Source organism: Dunckerocampus dactyliophorus, chromosome 3 (assembly GCF_027744805.1).
Source record: "Dunckerocampus dactyliophorus isolate RoL2022-P2 chromosome 3, RoL_Ddac_1.1, whole genome shotgun sequence".
Lineage (NCBI taxonomy): Eukaryota > Metazoa > Chordata > Actinopteri > Syngnathiformes > Syngnathidae > Dunckerocampus > Dunckerocampus dactyliophorus.
This window is the reverse complement of record NC_072821.1, coordinates 28,597,497-28,618,018: the sequence shown is the minus strand read 5'-3', so window position 1 is coordinate 28,618,018 and position 20,522 is coordinate 28,597,497. Positions and strand designations below refer to the sequence as shown.

Here is a 20,522-nt window from a genome sequence, read left to right as displayed (position 1 = left end):
TGAATCACACTTTAAACTGTGTGATTATGAGCAATGAGTTGCATTCAAAGACATCACGTAATTTAAGGTAAATTTACTTGTATTCAGTGTATCTTCAAGCATACTTAAAAGTAGCAAATTTTACATTCGAAGTAAGAGTTACAAAGTGAGTGATAAGAATATTCACTTCTTTATCGTCCCACTTTTTTACACACACCCACCCACACACACACACACAGGCGCATTATAAAGCTGTTTTTGTGATGTTCGGAGTGTCACTGAATGCATCTCACGTTCGTGTAATGAAAATGAGGAAATGTCGTTCCCATGATGAACGGACTAGAGACGTGTGTGAGTTGGAAATACATACAGTATATGGTGTTGGAATTGTACTGCTGTTGATGTGTTCAGGTCAGAATGAAGTTATAAAAGAGCATCAGACTCTGTGTGACAGTGTAGGGACGCTCCACTGTGCTTCCGTCTGCCATCATAACAGAGAGGCGTGCTTGCTCTGATATGCATGCGTCAATTACACAAAAAGAATTTAACGTGTGAATGAAATAAATTAGTTATCGTCGTTGACGCGTTATTTTTGACAACCCCCTTATAAATACATTAATAATTAATATATCATAAAATTATTTATATATTATAATAAATATATTATAAAAATAATATAGTTATTATATTAATTACTTCTCTTTTTTTTTTTACCCAGAGCCTTACCTCAAGCCCCATCCATCGATAGCGCTGGCAAAGACCACGTTCCCTTGGTCAGGCGAGAAGTAGAGATGAGAGTCATCAGCTTCCTCGAGCCCTGCACTCCAGTCATACACTTGATCTTCTGTCTGTGTTGCACTCCCTTCCCCTTCTTTTGTCTTCTCTGCTTGCTCCTCCAACACTCTGGACGTGAACAAGCTTCCTGTCACTGCATTCACCTGCAACACACACACAATTACATTCCCATATGCATTTTTAGTGGGTGCAATACGTGTATTATCAGACTTAAAGTTGAAAAAAGACAGACGTTAAACTGAGAGCGTTACAACAAGCAAATGGCATCGATTCAAGCCCAAGAGCTGCTGCTGCTGCTGCTGCTGCTGCTGAGAGGGTATCAATTCAAACGCTAGCTTGTCACCTGTTCCAGGATCTTCTGTAAGTGGCCGTAAGCTTCCTGAGGGGTGAGCTTCAGCTCCAAGATGAGTCGGTCAATTTTATTAATGACCAGAACCGGCCTGATGTTCTCCAACCACGCCTGTCGCAGCACAACCTGGGTCTTTCCAGAACAAAGAGACAACACGACAATTTAGAATTTGAGTCCAGAAACACATGCAGATATAAAAATTAAACACCTTCATAATCCTTCCTGTTTTTGAAACAGTGTCAAAGGGGTTCGATTTTTAAAGGTTTTAAACTGTACATTTGAGCTAAATTTCGCTAAAATACCTAATTTTTGTGCATGTTAGCTGTAATAAATAAATATTAGCATTACATTTCTACAGTCATAAAGTTTATATGGTGCTATTACCATTTTAGATCATGCATGAGTTGTTCATATCTTTGGAAGAGGGTAAACTTGAAAAATCAGCAATCCCCCCCCACTGTACTGTATAGTTATTGCTTCAGAACAGGGGTGTCCAAAGTGTGGCGCGGGGCAATTTGCAGCCCGCGGCACATCATAAACACAATATTGGCCGATAATTATCAGCCTGATATTGGGGAAAAAAAGTGATATTGGTCAACATCAGTATCGTTTGTTTCCCACAATGAGAGCCGATATAGAGCTTTTACCACCAATGTGCAACTGCAAGATATTTAATCACGTAGTTAATACTGTGACGCTCCGAAGTCTGTGAGAAAGATGTACATCTTTATTTAGCAAGCAGAGTAACAATGGAGCTCACAATGAACTTACCAGCCACCATAGAAACCGCGGGGTGGTTACCATTCCATATATCGTTCTAGCTAAAATAAAACATAGCTAAAAAAAACATTACACAGCGACGTAATGGGTTGATAACAACAGACAAGACACTACCAACGGATAATGCTGAATAATCAACAACTATGTGAGCTCTAAACATGTCGTTTACAACAACAGTATAGCAAAGCACACTGGGAAACCTAATGTCAACGTCGCCGCCATATTGGATGTGGCAAGGCTGTGCTGTAAGTGAATAAAAATAAATGTGCTTGCGTTCATAAAGCGCATTTCTACAAAGAAATTTAAGTTAATGCCTCTCGTTTATACATTCACACATGTAGTAATATACACTCCTGATCAAAATCTTAAGACCAGTTGAAAAATTGCTAGAATTTGCATTTTGCACATTTGGATGTTAATGAGGTTTGAAGTAGAGCTACAATATGCAAAAACAAGAAGTGGGAGTGAGACAAAAAAAATTTGGAGATTGTAATTAAAAAGAGCCCATCCCAGCTGACTTCAGGCAACAAGCGAGGCATACCCAATCGCAGCAATATCGGCATATCAGTTATCGGCAAAAAAGCCAATTTCGGACATCATTCAAATAAACCTCAACAACAGCAAAAATTGAAAAATTTGCAGTAATTTTACAAGAGTAAAATCAAAATATTAAGGAAAAAAAAGCTGTAGTCTAACAATAAAAGTCATACTTTTACAGGATTAACGTAATATTATGAGGAAAAAGCAGTCGTAATATTACGAGAGACAACCAAAACAACAAATAAAGTTGTCATTTTGGAAAGTTAAGTTGATAAAAAAAATACAAATATTTTGGGAATAAAGTAAAAATTCTGCATTATGGGAATAAAGTCATAATTTACGTGACGAAAGTTGAAATAATTGGAAATGGGAAAAAAACAGCTTTAATTTTACAAAAATAAAGTCAAAATATTATTTACAAAACGTTGTGTTCTAACAAGAAAATAAGTTGCAATTTTACAAGAATAAACTTGAGGAAAAATAAAATGTGAGTAGTACAGAAAAAAAAAAAAATTAAGTTGCAATATTATGAGAAACAAACAAAACAAAATAAAGTTAATTTTTTTGTAAAATTAGGTTGAGGAAAAAAGTAAAAATATTATGAGAATAAAGTCATAATATTACAAAAAGAAAATGTACAAAGACTATTCAAGAAGAAAGTTGAAATAATTGGAAAATTTATTTTAAAAACCCAACAAAAATCGGAAAACATGAGCAAAGACTGAAGTTCATACTAATAATAATTAAAAAAAAAATTCTTGAAACTTCCTAGCATATTCCAAAATGTCAAAGTGGCCCTTTCATCCTTTCATTTTTCAGTATGTGGCCCTCAGTGGAAAAACTTTGGCCATTCCTGCTGTAGAGGCAGATGGAGGCAGCCCCCCAACAGTTTAGTTGTTTTTAGTGCAAGGCTGGCGATCAGTCTAAAAGGCACCAGAAAGCATGAGGTCTACACATTTTTACACAAAAAAATTCTCATCGGATTTTAGGGTTTTGGATGATTTTAGGTCCAATGTGTGACTACATTGTGTCAAAATGAAAAAATAATTGAACAGTCACACACCAAAGGATGCACTTGAAAAAAAGGAAGCAACATAAACAGTTTTGCAATAAACTGTAAAATAAGATAGAGGCAAACATAAAAGTACATAACAACAAAGCACCCTGGACTCCAAAGGGTAAAACTTACCTGAGGACATACTCCCTCCACAGCATCAACAACAACAATGGCACCATCACACAGCCGCACAGCAGTGGAGACCTCAGAAGAGAAGTCAACATGGCCGGGAGAGTCAATCAAATTCAGCAAGTAATCTTCATCACCTGAGAGGACAAAAAAATTATTACAAAAACAGCCAATCTCCTCTCCCCTAAGGGTGAATTCAGTTTTACAGTAACCTCTGGCTTCATTCTATCATGGTTTTTGAAAAATATATTAATAATTATTATATATATATATATATATACAGTGGTGTGAAAAAGTGTTTGCCCCCGTCCTGATTTATTTATTTTTTAAACAAAATGAAGGCTTCGGAGTGGCCTAGTCAAAGTCCTGACCTGAATCCTATTGAGATGCTGTGGCATGACCTTAAAAAGGTGGCTCATGCTGGAAAACCCTCCAATGTGGCTGAATAACAACAATTCTGCAAAGACGAGTGGGCCAAAATTCCTCCACAGCGCTGTAAGAGACTCATTGCAAGTTATCGCAAATGCTTGATTGCAGTTGTTGCTGCGAAGGGTGACCATGTATATTTTTTCTCCCATGATAATAAAAAGTTTCATTTAAAAAGTCCATTTTGTGTTCAGTTGTGGGCTTCCTCTGCATGTAATTGCAAGAAGTAACGATCACGTTCATGCTAACCTACTTTTTAAAGTGTCACTTCACAATCTTGCTCTCTTGTTATCATTACAATAATTATGGCTTATGGCATGTTGTTTCATGTTTAGAGGGTTCTAATAATGTTAAAAAACGTACTTAGAAGGTCGTAAACAGGTTTTCAATGCTCTAACTACAAAAATATTCCATTTATAAATTATGAATATTACTTCGCGGAAATTAAATGATCACGGTTGGATCTGGAAACAATTAACAGCAATAAATGAGGGATTACTGTATTATATTTCATCTGATTTCACAGTGTCCAACTTACAGTTTAACCTTTTACACAACATCACAAAAATGAATACACCCCCAAATATTTTATGATATCTTTTGATGGGACAATACTGGAGAAATGACACTTGTAGAAAAATTGACTGTCCCCTCAAAATAACTCAACATACAACCAGAAATGATCATACCTTCTCTATGGTGCAAAGAGATGGCGCTAGACTTCATTGTAATTCCTCTGATCTGCTCATCCTCTCTACTGTCCAAATACCTGAGCTGGAAGATGAGCACATCCAAAAATGACGTGAAACACCACATCAAGTTAGGATGAGCTAACAAAAAGTATGACAACGTGATTCACAGGGAACACAGAATAGCCACACATTCAAATAAATGTGTTGTTCATAAATGTTCAAAAATAGACTATTTCCAGTCAATAATTCCATATAGTCAGTGCACACTTGCTAACAATTAAAAGAACTTGATTTAACCCTTTTATGCAGTAAAACATACCTTCCCTGCGAGCCTACTCGATATAATACCATTGCTTGCCACTAAGCAATCCGCCAAAGTGGTTTTGCCTGAGGAGACACAGCAAAAAGAAGAAAGAATAAGCTTCATTTATCCAAAAAAATATTACAGCCTATGTACTGACGTTGGCAGAAAATTATGAGTTTAACATTCCAAATTCCAAGGGTATGTCACCACAACGAGATTCGTAAGTCTGCGGACTTGACGGAAAGTAATATACAGTATATACTAAAAATATACATTTCTTTTGTGTTTTTGGATGTAAATTTTGTCCGGGGGCCATTTACGGCCCTTGGCACATTAACACAAGAAAAAAAAAAGAAAAAAAAGAGCAGTAATTTTACAAGAATAATGATGAAATATTAAAAGAGTAAAGTCATAATATTAAGATTTTAAAAATTGCATAAATTGGAAATATTATACGAAAAAAGTTAAAATAAGAGAAACAAAACAAAGAATAAAGTTGCAATTTTTGGAAAATTACATTAGGAAAAAGTTATCCATCCATTTTCTATGCCGCTTCTCCTAATTAGGGTCGTGTGGGCATGGTGGAGCCTATCCCAGCTGGCTTTGTTATATTATTACAAAGATAAAGACAAAAAGGTTGCAAGAATAAAGCTATGTTACATTATGAGCAAAAAAATATATGAACATTTGGAGATTAAAAAAAACTGCGCAAAAAAATGTAATGTAAAGAGAAAATGTTCATATGTACACTGTCACTGAAACCAAAGCTGAATTGCAGGCTGTTTTTGTCTTTAAATATAAAAATATTTTTAAAAAAACAGTATACAGCCTATGGTGGAAAGTTTGGACATCCTGGTCTGGACATATATTATACACATATACTAAACATACATTATAAAAGAACTTATAAAGTCAAATTAATTTAATAATGACTTAATAATAAATAAAATATTACTAAAAATAATTATACATTATGAATACGAAATGTACCATAGTAATGCAGTGAAATATAGATTAAGTACATACAAATTAATCCATGAAAAAAATATATATATATTACTTTTAAGGACAAGAGGCATAAAAAATGAATGAATATATCACTTATATATTTTACATGATTGCAAACATTTTATAACATATACATGTTCCGGTGTGTCCAGAGTTTAGGGACACCCTGTATACTTTTGAGAAAAATAAAGATACCTTTTAAAGTTATTTATAATTTTTTTTATTCGACTGTCGAGACCACGTTTTAGGATTTCTACGCATTAGCAGTAGCAGCAGGAGAAGTAGTAGTCTGGTTTGCAAACATGTGACAATTAGTTTCTTATAGGATATAGGATACCGTGTACAGGTACTCTTAGTTGTACTCACCGTGGTCAACATGTGCCAGGATGCAAAGGTTCCTAATGTTGGCAGGATTTTTCTGTAGTGAAGTGATCTTATCCAGGCTGGTGTGCCCCATGGTGAAAACAATTTACGCAATGGCAAAGTGTACGATGTTGTCACAGTACGTACACGACTTGTAGCATAATTGCAGACTAAACTAGCAAAACCCGAGGTATTGACAGACTGTCAACAACGACAGGTAATGCTAACCTGTTGGCTAGCTTGCTAGCTAACTAGAGGAACTACAATGAGCCAGGGATAAATGTTAAAAAGACTAATTGTAATAAATCCACACGACAACAGCACTGCTGTATAGCACACAACTACGTCCGATGAAGTGAAAGAGCTGAATAAAAATGTAAATGTCATCAATTCACGTGGAGCACAACTCAAGTTGTACTTCCGACTGGAAAACGTCATATAACGTTTTCAATGCCCATTGGATGACAGTTGTGTTGCATTCAGAGCAATCTGAAAAAAAAATAACTTTACTGCTGCGGTTTTTTTTTAATCCAAAGCAGCTGTTTATTTTATCTATGAATAGTTCATTAGTAATTTCATTAATGAATTAGTACTTAATGAATGTGTTATATAAAACCACTTGTTCTCTCTTTGTCCGACAGCGAGTGTTCGAGCAAAAGCTAGGAAACTTTTCAAATTAACAGTGAATGCAGCAGCAGATACACAAGAGAGTAACGTCTGCTGGGCAGCGTTGCCAGATGTACAATAATGAGCGTATTTGTAATTCACCCACTGTACAATCAATAATTCTAAGAATTCCCCAATGTAGAATAATTTCACCCATTCAATACATGGCTATTCACAAACACAAACAAGATACAGCCTGCAATGCACCAATAGGTTGTGCATGCTTTTTACAACCAGGCGGGGCGCTGTTCTGCTAGTGGCAGTTTTTTTCCCACAACAGTGTTGTTTGTTTAATTTATATTTATATTTAATGTCAAAGTAAATCTGCATCATAAACTTTACCTGACAATAGTGTGTGTGGTTATGTTTTACTGTAGCGGATGGTCCTGACGAGCATCAAATCGGGTAAATTTTCCACAAAATTTTAAGATTCTGGTAGGATTATTGTTTTCCCATGGGGCAACACCGCTGCCGGGTGACGAGATCGCTGGCTATTCAAAACGGGGTTTTAAAATGTTCTATACTTTATAACGTATATATAATAACGTCATTATGGGCCAGTTTAAGAAACAGTACAGGCAAGGTGCAGCATATGGAAGACGGAGGCTGAGAGGATTTCACTCATCTTTATTTAATAAGTGTTTGCTTAGTGTGTATCCTGCATTTATTTATACAAGGCTTCTTTTAAAATGTTTACGTTATTTATATATATTTACATGTATTTTAATGCAATTTATTTTACATTCTTATACTTTATTTACAATGCAGTTAAATTGACCTACATACAAAATAAATAAAGTCTTATTCCATTTATAGATTTTTCTCAACCATTTTGTAAATCTAATACTAATACTATATAAATACTACATAGACCAGTGCTTCTCAAATAGTGGGGGGCCCCCTGAGGGGACGGGGTGAACTGTCAGGGGGCGGGTGAGACAGGGAGAACTTTCAATATTAGTGCGGACCTGCCAACATGTATGAATTTGTCTACTCAGCATGCCATATGCCTCTTGAATATGCTTGTATGCTTCGCGATGCTCTCCCCTTTTGTTGCATTTCGCTGGTTTCAGTTGTGTGTGCAGTTCAAACAGTACAAATAAATATATAATAATATAATAATAATTATCAGTTTCTCAATAGTATTTCAAATCGGGGGAGAGGGCATAAAACAATTATTTCGACATTATCATGACAGAAAATAATTGAGAACCACTGACATAGACCAACATGTTTTTCAGTGATTTTATTTATTTTTGGGAGGGCGCGGGGGGTAAAATATAATAGTTGCGATAGATTACTTGAAAAACGTTTCTTATCTACAATTACCAAATCCTTGGTAGTGTGATTTTTTTATAGACAACTTAAGGTAATTTGACTGGCTTTTCCAATTTATTGTGAATATCCCCACCCGGAAGTGCACTATCACATTCATGCCGTCACTTGACTGGGTGACATTCCCGTCGTCACGTGTGATTTATTTCAGCTGCGATGACCACCGGTTTTAGAAGTCACCTTAACGAGGACAGAAGATCATACCCAAACCTTGCAGAAGCGTTTTTAGCTATTTACGAAGACGTCCTGCTTCCCTGGCTTGATGCCTTTAGCATGACTATGCAATATTGAAAGAAGGACATTTTTTAAAGAATATAGTTCAAGTGCCTGCAGCAGTGTAGTATGGCGTCGGCCACCTCCACCCCCGCAGTGTCCAGCAGTAGCGCCAGTCGCTCTGCCAGCCGCCGCAGCGCCGCCAACATTACCGCATCCACCAGCCCCAGCTACAGGACCCGCATCCAGGAGAAGGATGACCTGCGACATCTCAATGACCGCCTGGCCAACTACATCCAGCGTGTGCAGGAGCTGGAGAGTGAGAGGGCTTACATGCTGCTGAAGCTGGAGGAGAAGGACGAATCAAAGAAGAACGTGCGGCGGCTGTACGAGGAGGAGCTGAGCGACGTCAGGAAGTCTCTGGACATTCTGGCAGCCGAGAGGGCACGTCTTCAGGTCGACTTTGGAAACATCTCAGACGAACACAGGAAACTCCAAGCAAGGTAGCTAAAATCAGACAGATGTTCTCGTCTGGGCGCACGGTGTGTTTAATTTAATGTAATTTATTTAATTACACTTTGTCTTTTTAGTGAATAAGTGCGTTGTAAGTACGTCAAAGTGCAGTACACTACCAGTACCTGGATGTTGTAACAGACCAAAAGTCGTGTGTGCAGTAGTGATGGGAAACTCCATTCCTTTTACTGAATCAATTCACTCGAGTCCCTCGTCACGCAGCACAGAAACTTGCAAGTTCCACCCCCTTAACGTATCCTGCATCTTGTATCCTGATTGCCTTTTTATCATTTAGCTAGCAGTAGCAAGGGTCAGTAAGTCATGAGTCATCAATCAGTAGGAAAACTTGTGAGTTTTAAACTACTCGTTCCTGACTCTAGCATCTCTGGTGTGCAGTGATGAACAATTACCACCATAGACATAAACGTAAACGCTGCATCCAGCTTCAACGTCGCCGCCATATTGGATGTGGCAAGGCTGCGCTGTAAATGAATACAAGTAAATGCATTTACTTTCATAAAGCGCCTTTCTACAAAGAAATTTAAGTTAATGCCTCTCTTTATACATTCACAGACGCACTAATATACTTGGGAAACATTTAAGCACCATAAACAATGTATTTGATCTTCTCAGATGGCTAAGGTAAGAACTTTATTGATCCTACACAGGAGTAATTCACATGACATCTGCTATAGAGCACATTTTATATATATATAAAACCATCAAAGCAGTTTAACACTACAATTTAAGAAATAGAAATACAGCTTTTTGAATTGGGGACCCACTGACTCACTACATTAAAAACCTATCAACATCACTGGGCGGCACGAGAAATGAAGGAGCAGATGTTTGGGAATGGAATACTGGAGTCTAGAGCTGTAACAATCAATGAAGCAATGATTGATTATCTAATAGACAACTGTTTTTGTATTCGATTCATTGTTATTGATTTGAAAATGTAACTATCCTCTGATTTCTGCCTCTCAGATGTCAATATTCAAAAATTGCCTTAGTCATCCATGAACGCAGGTCTATTTAGTGTTTTACGCAAAACACGTAAACTTTGACTTGAGAAAACACTGATCAACATTTTTTCCCCTCTTTTCTGATATGTTGCATTTCAAGGCTTTGCTTCACGTCCCAAACTCTACTATAGAAATACACGTACGTTGGTTGTGGTGGAGGAGGAGGAGTTATTGAAAAAAGGACAAATGGTCGTCGTCGTCAGACTCTTTTAAAAGAGGTAGTGTTCTGTGGGTGGTGTAGAATTAAGCAGGCCTATTAACTCTTCATAAACTAATCACACGCTCTGTCCGGGTTGCATCGTACAGCTACAATTTAGCTTTCCATTTAGCGTTCTCTCCCCAGCTTCTAACGCTTCCTCTGTTGGACCCATTAGCAGTGTCACAGTGCCCTCTACTGGTCAAGCATGTACAGTAGCAGTATAAATACTGATTGAGCGACTACAAGGCAAAATAGAATAAAATATAGACCAGTCGGCTTGTGTTTGTATCCGCGAATGTTCGCTATTTGGGTGTTCGTAAGTTGGGGACCTAGTGTACTTTGATAACCTGTAAACTTTGGAACTGAATGTGAAATACTAATCATTTATTGTAGTAGTTTCAAAGTTTACCGGTTAGATTAGTGTGTGTGTTTTATCATGTCAACTCATAACGTGCATGCTGAAAAGGTGTGTGCACCCCTGATATACAGTACATATACAATGTACATAAATAATCATTTATAAATATAGTAAATATATATTTTGTGTGTTTTATAATGGGAGGTAGATCTTTGGGACTTCTTCTATGCTGCTTATCCTCATTAGGGTCGCAGGGGTATGCTTGATCGTATTCCAGTTGACTTTGGGTGAGAGGTGTGGTACACCCTGGTTGGATTGTTTAAAAAAAAAAAAAAAACACGTTAATTCATCCTAACGGTGCATTTTCCTCCTCAGGAACCAGAAGAAGGAAAGCGATCTGGCGAATGCACTGACTCAGTGGAGACGGGTTGAAGCGGCGCTTAGTGCAAAGGATGCAGAGTACGCAAAGCTTCTGTCAGAGATCGGAAGACTCAATGACAACCTGACTGATCTCCAGGGCCAGTTGGAAAACGTAAGATCCAATGAGAATAAAGTGATCTGTGCAATTCCAAGTAAAGTAGTACCTCGCATAACGTAAACCTCCTTTTACGTAAATTCCACTGAACGAATTTATGTAAAGTTTTTGCATTGTATTACGTAAGAAAAGCGTCTTTTTTTTTTTCCAATCAACTTTTTATTAATACCTTACAAATTACACTAACAGTGCATCAAACCATGGGCATTGAAAAATAACAGTTGGATAACGAACAAATAAAATAAATCACACAGAAATCGAGATTAAAGAAATAAAAACGTAACAGAAAAGTGATAAATAAAAAAAATAAAGATAATAATAATAATAATAGTAATTAAAGTAAGTTACACCAGGGGACATGAGCAGTGAAAATTAAATTGAATTAAGGATATTGAAGTGGGAGCACAGATTTATAGTCTTGATAGCTTTCTTATTAGCAGAGGATATTGATTTGAAGTACAGCTTCAGTTCTTTCATGAAAACATAAAAAAGGGGTTTCACTTTGGCAAATTTAAAGTCGGTGCAAGTTCAGACTCTCAGAATACTGTACACTTGGTGACGCCTTTCAGTTTTATTCATTTACAGTAATCTTATTTATTACCTTATTTTATATTGGAATGTTACTCTATTATGTTTATGCTAACGTTTTCTTATATTTTCCCAACATATTTGGTGGACTTTGAATATTTTGAAGGGCCAAAGGGGTGAGTTTGGGAAGATCTTGGAACGGATTAGGCTATTTACATGTATTTTACGCTTCGTATAACATAAAATCCCTATAACATAAACTTCTCGGAACGGATTATTTACGTTGTAGGGGCGTCTACTGTATTCTGGTTTCAGCCAGATTTGCCAAGGTCGAGTACAGATAATGTACACGTCAATATCAGAAAATTAAGCATTTAAACCGTTAATCTCAGGGCATTGAATCCATCTAGCTTGTTCAGGTTGTCTTAGACAACTCCTCATCCAAGCAGGCTTAGTCGGTTCATGCTGGAAAAAAATAAGACAGCCCTAGTTGACTAGTCGGTCTCAAGACTAGAGACTAGTCTTGATAATTGTATATTTTTTTGCCTTCCCAGTGTGGCCCTAATAGACATGCTCAAGACGAATCTAGTCAGAATAGAGCTATCCTATCTAGTTGTGAGCATGTCTAGAGCTGTCCTATCTAGTCTTGACAATTTTATTGTTGTAGATTTATACACACACACACACACACACACACACACACACACACACTGATAGCTAGCTAGCTAGCTTGGCCGTAATAGACCTGCTCAAGACTAGTCTAATCACACTAGCGCTATCTATTTATTGGTATATATGTTTATGTGTTTATGTTTCTTATGTTCTTATTCTTTCATTTGTTTTCTTTCTTTTCTTGGGAGAATGAACAGAATAAGATTTTCATTGCATGGTATAACTGCTGTTGTACTATGCACATGACAATAAAACTCTCTTGAATCTTGAATAATCAGACTAGAGCATTCTAGTTAGACTAGGGCTGTCCTACCTAGTCTTTGAGCATGAAATGATGACACGTCTTCTAAGACATCTTGAACAGTCCAGTTACCATCCATTATACCTTTGCATAATGTACTGTGTATATACAGTATGCCTATATTATTCATATGATCTGAGAATGCAATGACCTGCATGAATGAGACCATTTTGGACATCATTTAAATGTTCAAGTACTGTTTTCCCTGTTGTGCAAATGTCACGTCTGATGGAAGTCATGATTATTGTGGTGATGAGACCTGTGTACTGTCACCAGTCGCAGGGAGTGCTTGCTGATGTCAAGAGCCAGCTGAGTTCAGAGCTCTTGAGGAGGGTGGACGCGGAGAACCAGGTCCAAACCCTCAAAGAACAGCTCGAGCTCAACAGGAACATCAACGAGCAGGTAAACGCACAAGACATGAAACCTGTCCCATGCCCGAAAAGTGAATTTGCACATTTTACCTGTCTTTTTTTTTTTTTTTTTTTTTTTCCATAGGAAATCTTGGAGCTCCGTGGTCGACATGACAGCCGTTTAGTGGAGGTGGACACGGGGAGACGGAGAGAGTTTGATATGAAGCTGGCTGAAGCGATGCATCAGCTTCGACAGGACCACGAGTGTCAGCTGCAGCAATACAAAGACGAGCTGGACAGGACCTTCAGCTCAAAAGTATACACTTAGAAATAGCCATCGTGTACTTGATAATACTTTATTTTTTTTTCCCTCAATATGAATTTATGACATTTTCATTGTAGTTGGAGAACGCCCAACAAGCAGTACTTGACAAAGACATCGTTGTTTCAGCTACCAAAGATGAACTGGAAACCACCAAACTAAAAGTGGAGACTCTCAGCTCCCAACTTCATCAATACCAGAAAGAGGTAAATGCTCACTCATATCCCGTATAGATGGACCTTTGCTTACGTATAAGTTCCGTTCCTATGACTGCGATGTAAGTGGAATTTTGGAAGTGGGAAGTACCTAAATGATGGCTAAAATGAACACCTAAGCCACTCACTGTACACAGAACACATGAAAGACATGCTGTATAAAATACAGTAATGAAAAGATTAAATAAAGAATGAAATTAAACTCTAATGAAAAAAACTATTATCCCAGTGGTTGTTTTGCACACTGGAAAGGAGGGAGAGATGGGTTTATTGGGAAGAGGAAGTCTCAGTATTGAGAGCACTAGACTGCTTATCACGAGAGGTGTGGACTTGAGTCACGCGATTTGGACTCGAGTTACAATTTTCATGACTGTGATCTTGCTTGACAATATCATCAAAGACTTGCAACTGGACTTTTACTTGACATAAATGACTCAGGACTTGATTAGAACATTGATCTGACTCGAAAATATTTAAGCTTTTTAGTGAGTGATGAGCAAAATGTGTCCTGATTGAAAGTATTCAAATAATGAGAAGGTCTTAAGTCATTTTCAGCAAGAATCTGCCTCATTGAATGCATCTTCTGTATTTACATACAAACAAATGAGGGTGCACATTACATTTTTGTACACGGACTAAAGCCTGAATGCCAAGTTGGCACTCTTTTTCTGACCAAATCTTGTCACAGTAGTCTAAATTAAAAAATAAAATAAAAAATATTCTAAATGCCTTCATTGTTTTTGTCACATTCAATAGTAATAATAGGAGTAATAACTAACATTTAATAGTTACATTTTTAAGATGGCATTGTAATAAACGCTAAACAGTGCTTATGCAGGGCTCCAGACTGGGTAAATTTTTCATCGACTTGGGCATGTGCGACCTGATAAAAGCATGCGTACCATATTGAGTGTATAAGAGAAGCACTTTGTCCCATATTACCATGAGAATGAAAAATAGTCTGTAAAATGTGGAGTCAATTAACGACGAAGCCTGTCGATGCCAGCGTGTGTGATTGGTCACCTTTCTATCTCATTTCTGTTCGACTTTTCTGGCATTTTTGTTTGCACACATTGCCTGGCCTCACTGGTGGCAGCTAGCATGTTTTCCGCCTAGCCTCTGGTAACGCAGTTCGGAGCTCGTTGTTGTCCCACGGGGAAGCTGCAAGTGGCTATCAAGTTCATTGGATTGGTGCCAGCTTAGTTTTTCAACAACCTTGCTCTCATAATTATGCCTTGTCAAAACATTAATTGTGTCTCGAAGTTGTTTAACGTAAACATGTAATGTACCCAGCTTTAAGATAGTGACGCTATCACAGGGGTCTCCAACAGGTAGCTTGTGAGCTAGCAGTAGCTCACCATCTGATGTTGAGTAGCTCACCAAAGAATATTTGCTTCAACTCTTAGTATTTTTCTAACTGTTCAATTCATGCCTGTATTTAATGACAAATGGCCACACTGAGTGGTGAACTACTTCGTAAATTCATTATTCAAGTATATCAGTAAAAACGGTGGAAATGAGGAAATGTGAATACAGTAGTACCTCACATAACGTAAACCTACTTTTATGTAAATTCCACTGAACGTAAAGAATTTATGTAAAGTTTTTACATCGTATTACGTAGGAAATCCCATATAACGTAAAGCGTCAAGTCGGTGCAAGTTCAGAAATTCGATTTGAATAGCGCGCGCGACGGAGAGAGGGAAACATTTTCCATGACTAACAGAATACACTTGGTGACGCCTTCTGACGCTTCACACTCTCATTGGCTGATTATCGGGGCACCGCCTACGCTCTCATCTCATTGGCTGACTTATACAGCGCGTACGTGAGTTTGTGTGAGAGACAGGCTTCTCCCTTCAACCTCCCTTCCTCATCGTAGTCGCCCTTAAACTAGTTGATTGTTTTTGTTTTTCAGTTTTATTCATTTACAGTCATCTTATTACCTTATTTTATATTTGAATGTTACTCTACTATGTTTATGCTAACGTTTTCTTATATTTTCCCACCATATTTGGTGGACTTTGAATATTTTGAAGGGCCAAAGGGGTGAGGTTGGGAAGATCTTGGAACTGATTAGGCTATTTACATGTATTTTACGCTTCGTATAACGTAAAAACCCGATAACATAAATGTTCTCGGAACGGATTATTTACGTTGTAGGTGCGTCTACTGTATTTACTTGGCAAGTCGGTTTTGGTGTGTGCCCCTAAACTTTCTGCTTGCGCTCCTAACATTTTAAGTCAGGGGCCACTGTGCTTCCAGTAAAACAAAGTTAGTCCGGAGCCCCGCTTATTACTTTAGGACTCAAATTTTGACTGACTTGACTTGGACTTGCGTGTCTTCAATACTTGAGACTAAAGACTTGAGACTTGCAAAACAGTGACTTTCTCCCGCCTCTGGTTATCACTGTCCCCACTTTTGAGTGGCTTGGACTTCACTGTCTCTTTTCTGCCTCACGCTTGGGAGGGGGGGGGAGAATCTCTACCATTAGGCCGTTTATTGGTAGAAAACCTATCACATGTGCCCCACATTGGTAAAGCTTGATGCTTTCACACACATTTACATGCAACACAATATTTTGTACCAATTCAGAACCCACAAGGCATGCTGGGAAGCCCACACACACACTTCTCCAACATGGTCCCCAGCATGCCCTGCATGAGATGAATATAAAATAGTATTGTGTTGCTGTATATTAGTCCATCCATCCTTTTTTGATGCCGCTTAATCCTCACTAGGGGGTATGCTGGACCCTATCCCAGCTGACTTTGGGCGAGAGGCGGGGTACACCCTGGACTGGTCGCCAGCCAATAGCATACACAGTAGACAACCATTTACACTCATTTATACCTGTGGACAATTTTGAGTCGCCAATTAATCTAACATGAAGGTTTTTCGAATGTGGGAGGAAACTGGAGTACCCAGAGAAAACCCACGCACAGGGAGAACATGCAAACTCCAACCAGATGCCCAACGGAGATTCGAGTGTCAGCCTTTTTCTTTTAGTTCTTGTAGTGCAGTTGCATTGTGTGATTTATTGCAAATAGATGGCACTTCCTCAAGCAAACTGGTGGAACTTACAGCAGCACCATAGACATCATAGCCCAGGCTTTATTAGAGTGTCAAAAATAAACATCTATATGGGCGTCTCAATTTGCAGATTTTCACCATTCGCCAAAAGCGGGGATCTACTGCATGGGGGCGGCATGGCTCAGGTGGTAGATTGGTCGTCTCCCAACCTGAGGGTTGCAAATTCAATCCCCCGTCCTCCCGTGATCATGCCGAAGTATCCTTGGGCAAAATACCGAACCCCCAGTTGGTCCTGATTCTGCGTTATCAGTAGGTAAATGTTCAGCGTCGAAGCGCTTTGAGGCGCCATGGAGGTGGAAAAGAGCTATACAAGTGAAAGACCATTTACTGCAATTGTTATATTTATATTGGATTTTGTTTTTATTTTGGAAATTGTACTAAATAAGATCACTGAATTGATTATATCCAAAGAGGAAGAGATGTCTTTCAAAATAAGTCACCCATGAACTATTGAGTGTTTTCGCCAGTGACCCACCATTAGAGATTCTATGGCAGGCTCCCAATGTATGTTACACTAACTCATCTCCTCCTGTAGAAAATGGCATTAGAGGGCCGCTTCCAGGATCTGGACAGGACTCTGGACCGTGAGCGGGAGGTTTGGCAGCAGAAGATGAGTCAGAAGGAGCAGGAGCTGCTGAGCATGAGGAGCCAGATGTACAGCCAGCTGGAGGAGTACGAGAACCTGCTGGGTATCAAGGTTGCTCTAGATATGGAGATTAAGGCTTACAGGAAGATGTTGGAGGTGGAAGAACAGAGGTACTGGATCAAGCTTGGTTCATTTTTTATTTCCCAATTTAATTGAGCATCTCACCTGGAATTTTTTTGTTTTTTTTGGATGTCAGATTGCATCTGTCTCCCAGCCCCTCCCAGCATGTGTCCATACCTCGCACGCATGAACACGGTAGCAGCCGCAGACTGCGAGGCAAGAAGAGGAAGCACGACGGCGCTGCTGGCAGCTCACCCGCATATAAAATGTGCAGTCATTCGACTGAGCTTGGCGCTGTTAGCATAGCCGACGTGGACGTGGACGGGAGATACGTTCGACTGAAGAACATCACAGAGATGGTATGGACGCCACGCATCTTTGATGCTGGGAGGTCAGGGGTGTCCAAACTTATTCCTGCCTGCTTAGGTCGACATCGACATAAAATGTGAGATGGAGGTAATGGTGCGGTTTAGGGATGCCCCGATCAGGGATTCATGCTGCTGATTCTGGTACCAATCGTCCGATACGATCACATGGATTAACTGTAAATTTCAATTTATGGATGAGTGCTGTTGGCCAGGGGTGCCGTATAAAGGGGAAAGTTAGGACCATTCCAAGGTCCCCTGATTGTCAGGGGGCCCAAAAAATAGTAATTATTAAAAATAAAAAGCAGGACTTCCATGTAGCACGTAGGTGGGCTCCAAGTAAGAGCAGTCAGCAAACCCGGTGTCTCCACTGCGGAGAGACTGGTCAGCTAATCTTATTTCACTGAATTATTTTTCAGATTATTTGGTTTGCATTTAAACTGTCACGCACGGGCAACTGTTGTCCAGCGTTTTGGCTGCCTCAAACTCACCATACTGTCTAGCATTTGTTCCTCAAATGCCGTATTAAATTAAAGCTTTTTAAAGTGATACCCCCACCCCAAGGTATTTTTCATGGCATGTTTTTCAGTATGGAAACTTTATCACTCCCACAAATGGCAAGTTTAACATGGCAGACATGTTTTTTTTGGCTTTGGCACGCCTGCCCAGTGTGAAGGAAAGTGGGAAGGGAACTCTTCCCTAAGACGTTGGAGCAGGACATTACACAGCACACGGGATCGTGACACGCTACGCAGTAGTACGAACCAGAGGTGATCGCCGCTGAAAGGCATTTATTGGCATATGCCGATCATTGGCTTTTCCACGGAAATTGGTTGATAGAGATCGGTGGCTGATCGAGCGGAGCATACCTAGTACGGCGAGTGTGCGAGCTCTTCCACATCCTACGAAACAAGTCTGACTTGTGATACTAGAAAGCAAGGATGTCCAAGGTGCGGCCTGGAGGCCATTTGCGACACACGGCTGTTTTTTTTCCCCCACCTACATTGGTCCGCAGCATATACTAAATCTAATTTAACAAGAAAACTAAAAGAAACACCGGCAGAAATTGAAAAAACAGCTGTCATTTTACAAGAATGAAGTCAAAATGTTAAAGTGTAATTTTTACGAGAACGTGATATGAGGAAAAATAACATCATTTTTGTCGCATGAAGTTAAAACTGTACAAAATGTTTTTAAGTCGTACTATGGAAAAACAAGCAAAACAGAAAGAAAATTAAGTAACTTTCAGGGGAATAAAGTATTACGAGAAGAGAATTTACAAGAAGTTGGAAAATTTAAAAGGAAAAACGAGCAGAAATGGGGGAAAAAGTCATTCCAACAAGGGAGAAAAGTCACAAAGTCTTCATTTTTGGACAATTAGGTTGGGTTGGGGAAAGTTATGGGAATAAAGTCAAAATATGGGAATTACAAAAACAAATTTATGAAGATTAAGGAAAGTTGAAATATTTGGAAGATTTAAAAAAAATTGGGGCGCAAAGAGCGACGTTGATACTACATACATGCTTTCACCTATATCACAAAGCTGAGTCTTTTTTTTTTTCTTGAAATATATAACTTCTTGCATATCTACGTGTAACTTTACGAAATATCAGCATGGCCCTTTCATTTTTCAAAATGTGGCCCTCCTTGGAAAAAGTTTGCCCTACTGTAAAGTGTTTTATATATTTTGTTTATATTTTTCCAGGATCAGTCGCTTGGTGGCTGGATTGTTCGAAGGGTATACACAGACTCTGAAATCTCTTTTCACCTGCCTTCTTCCTGCACCCTGGCTGGCGGGCAGACACTCACTGTGAGTATTTCAATCAATGCTAGAATACTTCTAGTGCTGTCACATTTGAACATCATGTTAGCATATTTCGCTGAAGAGAAGCAAAATGACAAACCCACAGCTCCCCACGTCTGTACACAACTGACCCAATGTTTGACAGAGCTCCGGGTGTCATTTTAAGACGAGTAGCGAAGCGAGGTGGACGTATACGGGGCGGGCTCGCCTAGCTAGGGACGAGTCAAAGGTGACATCGTGTCCACGAGGAAGGAGGTTTTTCCCTTCATGACAACCTCAGAATTTGAATTCCCCTCAATGTTCAGTTTGGAATTGGAGCAAACCAATTTTTGGAAGAATTTGCCCCAAGCAAAACGCCAGCGATTTAAACCGCCGCCACGCATGGCGTCAAAGGAGAAAGGATTTAACTCCAAGTGTGAGGAAAAGTGAGTCCGTAGAACCAGAAGTCTGTTGTAGAGATGCTAACTCAGTGCATTTGACTCCTGACATAACTATTTCCTCTCGGTATACAGCTTTGGGTGTGCGGGAGGTTGACTCTCAAACTGGTATGAATACCGCTGGTTGTCTGTGTAGTGCAGGCACGTCCAAACAGTTTCCACTGAGGGCTGCATACTGAAAAATCAAAAAACCCCACAAGTCATTTTAATTTTGATTGTAAATGATACCAGGGGTGTCCAAAGTGCAGCCCGGAGGCTATTTGCGCTTTTTTTTTATTGGCCCACAGCACATTTATACGTTTTATACGTTTTTTTTTTTAAATATATAATGAAAAATGGCCACATATTAGCATAAAGACAATGGCCGCACGTACAATTTTAAATGTCAGTCATAAATAAAACATAGTTAACGGCTCTAATCGTGATGAAAGTTGAGATCCCTGCAACCTGGACATTGAATTTG

General features: G+C 38.9%; 2 protein-coding genes across 5 annotated transcripts in view; one reads left to right on the top strand and one right to left on the bottom strand.

Moving 5' to 3' along the window:
• Positions 1-6,851, bottom strand: part of efl1 (elongation factor like GTPase 1) — a 32,788-nt gene extending 25,937 nt beyond the window's left edge. The window contains exons 1-6 of the mRNA XM_054771906.1: positions 6,426-6,851; positions 5,067-5,134; positions 4,745-4,829; positions 3,633-3,766; positions 1,118-1,255; positions 706-917 (exon numbers count right to left, since the gene is read on the bottom strand). Coding sequence (XP_054627881.1) covers positions 706-917; positions 1,118-1,255; positions 3,633-3,766; positions 4,745-4,829; positions 5,067-5,134; positions 6,426-6,516 — 728 coding nt within the window. The 5' untranslated portion in view covers positions 6,517-6,851. The remainder of the gene's footprint in view (positions 1-705; positions 918-1,117; positions 1,256-3,632; positions 3,767-4,744; positions 4,830-5,066; positions 5,135-6,425) is intronic.
• Positions 6,852-8,539: 1,688 nt separating this feature from the next.
• The window catches only part of LOC129178213 (lamin-L(III)-like), a 31,230-nt gene continuing 19,247 nt past the window's right edge, over positions 8,540-20,522 (top strand). For all 4 annotated transcript variants that reach the window (XM_054770222.1, XM_054770226.1, XM_054770223.1 and 1 more), the window contains exons 1-8: positions 8,540-9,139; positions 11,107-11,263; positions 13,044-13,169; positions 13,263-13,433; positions 13,520-13,645; positions 17,283-17,503; positions 17,590-17,812; positions 19,524-19,628. In XM_054770222.1, coding sequence (XP_054626197.1) covers positions 8,766-9,139; positions 11,107-11,263; positions 13,044-13,169; positions 13,263-13,433; positions 13,520-13,645; positions 17,283-17,503; positions 17,590-17,812; positions 19,524-19,628 — 1,503 coding nt within the window. In that variant the 5' untranslated portion in view covers positions 8,540-8,765. The remainder of the gene's footprint in view (positions 9,140-11,106; positions 11,264-13,043; positions 13,170-13,262; positions 13,434-13,519; positions 13,646-17,282; positions 17,504-17,589; positions 17,813-19,523; positions 19,629-20,522) is intronic.